The 8,679-nt window shown below is 28.3% G+C and overlaps 1 protein-coding gene across 1 annotated transcript in view; it reads left to right on the top strand.

Moving 5' to 3' along the window:
• Positions 1–8,679, top strand: part of LOC117179835 (protein masquerade) — an 86,269-nt gene that overhangs the window by 13,989 nt on the left and 63,601 nt on the right. Inside the window, exon 2 of the mRNA XM_033371981.1 lies at positions 6,951–7,273. Coding sequence (XP_033227872.1) covers positions 6,951–7,273 — 323 coding nt within the window. The remainder of the gene's footprint in view (positions 1–6,950; positions 7,274–8,679) is intronic.

The following is an 8,679-nucleotide window of genomic DNA, read 5'->3' as shown; positions in this document are numbered from 1 at the left end:
GAAAATTTAAGATACTTGAATTTTAAATGTGGAAAATTCAACTGTTAAAAATAAAACAAAATTGAAAATAAAATTTTCAACTGTTGAATATTAGAGAAAATTAAAAACTAAAGAAGATTTTGAATTTATGTAAAAAACAAGTGTTAAAAAATTATATTCACATACAAATTTAATAAATAAATATTTCAACACATGAAAATTTAATTGCCAACTGTTGAATGTTGCAGAAAATTGAAAATTCAAGAAAAAATTGAATTGTTATTAAAAACAAGTGTTAACAATGTTATATTTACATTATTTAAAGAGAGAATTCAATAAGTAAACATTTAAACTTTTGAAAATTGAATTTTTAACTGAAGAAAATTTAATTTTCGTTAGTTGAAAATTCAACTGCCAAAAATAAAAAAATTAAAAGGAAAATTTGCAACTGTTGAATATTCCAGAAAATTAAAAATTCAAGAGAAAATTTAATTTTCATTAAAAACAAGTTTTAAGAATGTTATATTTACATTATTTACATGAGAATTCAGTAAGAAACATTTCAACTCTTGAAAATTAAAAATTTGATTTTTAACAGTTGAATATTAAAGAAGATTGAAAATTCAAGAATTTGTTACCTATTAAAAACGTGTGTCAAAATATTATATTTACATATTTTTACATGAGAATATAATAAATAAACATTTCGACAGTTGAAAATTGAAGAAAATTGAATTTCCAAAACTTGAAAATTTAGCTGTTGAATATTTCAGAAACTTAAATTTTAAATGTGGAAAATTCAACAGTTAGAAATTTAAAAATTAAAAAGAAAATTTGAAACTGTTGAATATTGCAGAAAATTAAAAATTCAAGAGAAAATTTAATTTTCATTAAAAACAAGTTTTAAAATATATTTACATTATTTGCATGAGAATTTAATAAGTAAACATTCAAACGCTTAAAAGTTTAAAAAAAAATGAAGAAACTTGAACGTATAATTGTTGAAAATGCATTAATTAACAAATTAAAGAAAAAATCAAATTTCGTATTAAAGACAATGGTTAAACTTAATATTTATAAAAATAATGGACACTCAGTAGGGGATTTATCTCGGAATTTCTGACATTAAAAAAAAAATGCCAATTCTGATCTTCGTGTTAGAGAGTGGAAAATAATTAAGTTGAAAATATTAAGAAAGTATTCAAAATGGCAATAAAAAAGATGAAAGATTTAAGAGGTGTTAAATGCGTTGAGAAGAAGAAACGACCTTGAAGGACGTTGCACTTTTTAGAACCTTGAACGTCCTTGACCTTCGGTGACCCCTTGAAGTTCATAAATCCAGATGAGTTTCATTGAAAATGATATTTAGCGGGCATTCAACTTTTCAATGTACAAGGGTCGTCAAGATCGAGTTCAGTCCTCTTAGTTGACTGGACTGACTATAAATATAATATGAGTGTATTATGCATGCAGGAATTTCTCTCAATCGGAATCCACACGCCTACTAACAACTATATACAGTTATAGTCGTAATAATACTAGCTAGATTCTAGCTCATATATTACATGCTTCAAATTATCAACATCAGCGCCGGATTAACCTTTTTCGGGGCCTGGGGCTAAATCTTGAAGGGGCCCCCTTAAGGGCAGAGAAAATCCAAATGTTTGACGGTGCAGAAAAATAACTCAAAACTATTTTTATCATAATTTATTTATTATCTTTAGAACAATTTGTAACTACAAAAATAACAGATACTTATTTCAATTAGTCTTTGATTATCTTACAATTTTTTCCTAGCTTTTTTTTGTGCAAATTCACTGATTATATCATCAAAGTCGAGCGACCTAAGTAGTTCTTTTTCGATCATGTGTTAGGGGCCCTCGGCCCAGCATTGTCTGTATGTTGAGTCGTATACAATTATATACGAAAATGTGGTTATTTTGACCAAATGTATTTTCCTTTACCCTTTTATCAGATTTCTTCTCCACATATGCCATGAAACTATTTAGTTAAGTTTACAAAATTAACTATTACATAATTTTTTTAAAAGTTTTAAATGTTTCTTCAGAAGTTTTGTAGAAGTTGTAGTAACGTACTCAGAATTTATATATTTTTTCTGGAGTAAAGGGGCTCCTGACTGCCCAGGGGCCTGGGGCTATAGCCCCACCTAGCCCTATGGTTAATCCGGCGCTGATCAACATATTGCTGGTATGTTGACCCCTGCCTCTTTTCGTCCGTTTTCGAGAAATTTCCCCTTTTCTTGTTTTTTTTTCTTTCGCCTAATGCGTACTGAATTGATAGAATCCAATGAGAAACTCCAACTCTTTTTTATTGAAAGTTCATTCTTGTTGATAGAAAAGTATATTATTATATTTGTGGCTCATCATTCATCTATTTTCGTGAACGATTCTACCCTTTGATTTAAAATTGAATTACTTTGTTCAAAAAGCGAAAATTAAACTGTTTTGCTTGAAAATGCTACTGATTTTAGTTGAAATTTAATCTTTTTTCGTCTAAAAATTCGGTCATTTTGTTTTAAATTAATAGTATAGCTGTATTAGCTACGCTACATACCGAACGAGCATCGATCTTCCAGACAAGTTACCTCCTCCCGGCAATGTAGATTCCTGCTACGGTGGCGTCATCTATTGGCAGAAATATTAACTATTAAATTTACGGAAATCCCTGTTTGATCGACTAAGTTGTGGCGCAATCTATTGTTATATTCTATTTCGTGCCTGAGATTCCCGGCACACTGGTCGTTACGTTAGCCCCCTACTACTCTAGTGTGTGGTGTTAGGTCGGGTGGGGAATGAGCCTCCGCTGGCCTCACTGCAGAGATTAAGAACCAATAGCAGCAGAGCAGGAAGCAGCTTCTGGTCACTCTATTCTTTTAAAACGAAGATCGATAGTCGCCACGCCTGCGGCGCCTCATGGCGATATTTCAGATCCTTAAGGCCATGTGACGAGTGGTTCACATGACCAGATTCTTACCTTACCGAAACTTTTTTTATTTCCTAACTTATTCTCACACGAAATTCTACATCGAGTTGAAAATTAGGAATATTAAATAAGGAACACTAAGAAAGGTGGGTCAGGTCCTAAATTTGTATAATGATGAAAAAAGTGTTATTTTGCTTTTTTCATCATTATTAAAATTTAGGGCCAGGCCCATCTTTCTTAGAGCTTATTATTTATTATACCAAATTTTCAACTCGATGTGGCGCTTCGTGTGAAAATAAGTTAGGAAATTAAAAGGTCGGTAAGGTAGGAATCTGCTCACGTGACCCACTCGTCACATGGCCTTAAGGGTATGCGACACAGTGGGATTCCTACATTACCAACCTCTTTTTTCCATTGAACAAAGATTTTTTGTGAACCATAGAACTTTTTTGGTAAATGAAATATCGAACTCAAAATTTGAGGAGAGCATAAGAAGACATTATTCTACGTTTATGTACTGCATTTGAATCGGAATTTAAAAAAAAAAATTATTTCTGAAATTTTTTGCCAAATTTCGATTCAAATGCAGTACATAAACGTAGGATAATGTCTTCTAATGCTCTCCTGAAATTTTGAGTTCGATATTTGATTTACAAAAAAAGTTCTATGGTTCAAAAAAAAATTTGTTCAATAGAAAAAAGAGGTTGGTAATGTAGGAATTCCACTGTGTCGCATACCCTTAAGATGAGAATAATGTACATTTTCAAATTAATTAAAGAAGTAAATCAAATTATAATAAACCAGGAAATAATAAATAAAAATACATAAATCATCATAAGAATTATTTATAATTTTCTAATTATTTTTCTCTAGTTTTATAAAATAAAATTGTGTTTTATAAATAAATATAACGAAAAAATGATAATTTTTTCTATTTGACGTTCCCGGTGCTCGTCAATAATAGGAAACTTGTTTCACCGAAGTTTCATAGATTTACATTATATAAAGTTATTCCGTCATGATACAATAAACAAACAAAAATTTTATAAACAAATTCTTTGTTGAAAATGTGTTTTCTATAATTTTCAATAATTTAACTTTTTTAAGTTATATTTCAAGAAATTTGAATAGAAACAATATTTGAATGAAAAAAAATTATCTTGAGACTATTCTTGTTAATATTATAAACAAATGTAATAAACAAATGCATTATTCAGGCATTTTTCGTCAGAAAAATTCGTTTTTTCCTGTGAAATTTTTTAAATTAGGAATCACATGATAATATTAGAAAAATTCATAATTTGTTGATAAATTTGATGATTTTTTAAAACAAATTTAATAAACGAATGCATTCTTTGGACATTTGTTGACGGCAAAACTCGTTTTTTAAAAATGTCAGTCCTTTTAATTGGGAACTTTATGATAATTTTAGCAGCATCCATCACTATTTGATAAATTTTTTTCTTAAACAAATTTAATAAACAAATGCATTATTCGGGCATCTGTTGACGAAAAATACGTTTTTTTCTCGTTGTAAATCCTATTAATTGAGAACTTCATGTTAATTTCAGCAAAATTCATTATATTTTATTTTTTATATATATTTTTTTAATATTTTATTAATATTTTAATATTCATAATACTCATAGATTTTATGATTTTTTTAACAGTTTAAATAATTAAATGCATTATTTATATATTTCGATTGAAAAACTCGTTTTTTTCAATGTTAGTCCTTTTAATTAGGAACTTTACGATAATTTTAGTAACTTCGGAATCAGTTGACTAATTTTGTGTTTTTGTTAAACAAATTTAATTAAAAAATGCATTATTCTCGTTTTCTATTTAATTACATTAATAATTACGTTATTTTGATATTATATATTATATTATTAATATTATTTTAATAATTACATGATTAAAATGTATTGTTAAATCATTCTTTGTATTCAAACCCTCTTGTGTTGGCCAACTGTAAGTACTGAATGAAAAAAAAGAACTTTTTGCTGAAATTAAAAGGACTGACTTCGAAAAAAAACGAGTTTTTATTTTGACAAACGCCCGAATAATTCATTCTTTAATTAAATTTGTTTAACAAAAACATAAAATTAATCAACTAATTATGAATATTACTGAAATTATCGCAAAGTTCCCAATGAAAATAACTGAAATTAAAAAAAAACGAGTTTTTCCATCGACAAATGCCCAAATAATGCATTTGTTTAAAAAATTATAAAAATTATCAACAAATCATGAATTTTTCTGAAATTATCATGAGGTTCCTAATTTTAAAAAATTGACGTCGAAAAAAAAAAATTTTCTGACGACAAATGCCTGAATAATGCATTTGTTTATAATATTAACAAGAATAGTCTAAAGAGAAATTTTTTTCATTAAAATATTTTTCCATTGAAATTTCTTGCAATATAATTTAAAAACAGTTAAAGTATTGAAAATTATTGAAAACACATTTTCAACAAATAATTTGTATATAAAATTGTTTTTTTTCAATTGTATCGTGATGAAATATCTTTATATAATGTAAATCTGTGAAACGTCAGCAATTACAACAATTTTCCTATTATTGACGTATTATGAAGCAAAGAATCTACTTTTTCCCCACCGTGCGACGCGGCGTCAATTCTCAGAATCTCTAATTCCGGATAGTCTAAAATTTAAATCCCGGTTTCACTGTATGTAAAAGAAAATTGGTCTTCTTGGTTCAAAAATTCTACAATTTAATTTAAACTTTGAAAATTTGAATGTCTTTCAAATTTCTTTTTTTGCTTGAAACTTCAACGGTTTTTGGTTGAAGTTTAATATTTTTGGTTTAAAAATTCGACCATTTCGTTGAAAAATCATCTTTGTGGGTTGAAATTTCACCTATTTGGTTAAAAAGTCGAAAATATTTCTTTGAAAAAACGTCTCTTTTGCGTAAAATCCAACTACTTAATTAAAAATTAATTCTGTTGTTCAAAATTTATCTTTTCGGTTTTAAGTCAACAGTTTTCTAAAACATTCGATTTTTTGCCTTGAAGCTCAACGCCTTTTTCGAAAATCCATCTCTTTTGATTGAAGACTCATCTTTTTTTTTTGGTTAAAAATTTACTGTCTTTTAAAAAATTTGTCTGATAAAAAGAACTGTTTTGGAATTTCAGTTCAAAATTATTTCATTTTAAGGTTGAGAGAAAGTATGGAAAAAGAGAGGAGGAAATGATGGGAGAGAAGGTATTGAAAGTGAGGGGAAATTAGTGACGGGAAGTAGTGGAAGTAAGAAAAAGTAAGGAAAATGATTGGAAGTGAGGATTGGTAATACGGAAGTGATGAGAAGACTAGTAGAGTAGTGTGAGATGAGTAGTGGAGGGTAAGGGGAGTGTTAGCTGAGGAAGTGAAGAGAGTGGGAAGTATAAGTGGAAGAAGTTGGCGAAAAGGGGAAAAGGGTGAAGGGGTGGGGAGGAGAGGAGATGAAATGAAGGATGAAGAAGTAAGGAGAAAATACAGAAAAGGAAATATAGGAAATTAAGGAAAAGGAAGCTTTGGAAGTGAGGAAAAATAAAGGAGTGGAAAGGTTGGGAAGCGGGGTGACATTAGAGAGGGGAAGTAGTGGAAGTAAGAAGAAGTAGTGGAAGTAAGAAGAAGTAGTGGAAGTAAGAAGAAGTAGGGAAAATGATTTGAAGTGAAGATGTGTAGTGTGAAAGTGAAGGGTGATGAAGCAAAGGGTGAGGTGTGGGGCGGAAAAGTAGGAAGAGGAAGTATGATAAATGAGGAGATAGGAAGTAGTGGAAGTAGGGATGGGAAAGTTAGGCGAAATGAGAGGAGACGAAGTATTGAAAGTGACAGGATATTAGGGAGGGGAAGAAGAGAAATGAAGGGAAATGATTGAGAAAGAGGTTGGTAAAGGGAGGGAAAGCGAAGGGTGAAGTGTGGAGAGGGAAAGTAGGAAAGGAGAGGAGAAGTAGTGGTGTAGGGAAGGGAAAGTGTGGGAGGGACTAATTTTTTTTTTAATTTTGCAACTTGTTTGTCTGCAGGTCTTTTGGATTCGATAACTAGTACATCAAACAGTGCAGATTGTCCTGGCTATTGTGTACACGCATTAGCAACGATAATATGTTACGATGTTTTGGAAGATGTTCAATGTCCAACACCTAGCATGCGTTGTTGTATAGAAGCTCCAGCAAATGGTACAGAACCAGAAGAAGATTCTAATGAAGTTTATGAAAATATTACTACCACGACAACAACAACAACAACAACAAAAGCTACTACAACTGTTTCAACAACAACGACCACAACAACTCCTTCCACTACTACAACTATTTCCACAACTTCGATGACACCAAAAACGACCACGGTATTAAACCAGTTTTATTACTTAAAAACCCGGAAACGGAGTTGCCACTCAGTACACAGACGAAAATTCCCGGGTTTTATCAATTTTACCCGCTTATTTGAATTTCCAAATTCAAATCTTCGAAACTAGCATTATAGTTTGAAATATTTAATAAATAATTTCCAAATTAACAAATCCAATTCAGAATAATTTAAAATTTAAAGCATTTAAAATTTCTAATTAATCATTCGATTTTGTTTAAACAATTTATTATTATTTACTAGTAACTTTTCATGGGAAAGAGGTAGAAAATAGTAGTTTTTACAATATTTTTTTAACTATGTCACTTATTATTGAATATTTATGTGTTACTGATTTTTATACAATTTTTTTAACAATTTATATCTGTTAAAATAATTTTTTAACAATAAATCATGAATACTTTGTACTCGTTGCAAAAATGCATTGTAGAAGAGTAATATTAAATTTTGTTAAGACATTTGTGAAATGATTTGAAATCTTTTAAAATTATTTAACATTTTTTTAAGTATTTTAAACCCTTGTAAAAATTTTCTAAATTTCTTTGAAATTTTTTAAATGTTTCTAAAATATTGGGAAGTCTTTGAATTCTTTTGGATCATATTTAAAATCTTAGAAATCTTGTTGAAATACCTTAAATCTTCCAAATCTATTGAAATCGTTAAAATGTATTGCAATCTTTGAAATCTTTGTGAGATCTTTGTGAATTTCTTTGAAACGTTTGAAATCATCATAAAACATTTTTTAAATCGTTGAAATCTTTGTGAAACCATTTGAAATATTTTGAAATTATAGGAAATCTTTTTAAAATTATTGTGATCTTTCTGAAATTTTTTCAAATATTTGTGAAATCATTGTAATCTTTGAGTAGTCTTTTTAATATTTTTAAATATTTTTGAAAACAATGATATCTTTTGAAGCGTTGAAATCATTCTTAAATTTTGCGAAACCTTTAAAATATTCTAGAAATCTTTGAAATATTAAAAAATTTCGTAAAAAATTTGTTAATTTTTTGAAATCTTTAAGATTTTTCTTAAATATTTGTAAAAACTTTGACATATTTTGAAATATTTAAAATCCTTGAAATTAATAAATCGTTGAAATCTTTGTGAAATCATTTGAAATATTTTGAAATTATCGGAAATCTTTTTAAAATTATTGTGATCTTTCATAAATTTTTTCAAATATTTATGAAATCATTGTAATCTTTGAGTAGTCTTTTTAATATTTTTAAATATTTTTGAAAACAATGAAATCTTTTGAAGCGTTGAAATCATTCTTAAATGTTGCGAAACCTTTAAAATATTCTAGAAATCTTTGAAATATTAAAAAATTTCGTAAAAAATTTGTTAATTTTTTGAAATCTTTAAGATTTTTCTTAAATATTT

Source organism: Belonocnema kinseyi, chromosome 9 (genome assembly GCF_010883055.1).
Source record: "Belonocnema kinseyi isolate 2016_QV_RU_SX_M_011 chromosome 9, B_treatae_v1, whole genome shotgun sequence".
NCBI classification, from domain to species: domain Eukaryota; kingdom Metazoa; phylum Arthropoda; class Insecta; order Hymenoptera; family Cynipidae; genus Belonocnema; species Belonocnema kinseyi.
The sequence above is the reverse complement of the archived record's forward strand: the minus strand, read 5'-3'. Positions and strand labels throughout refer to the sequence as shown.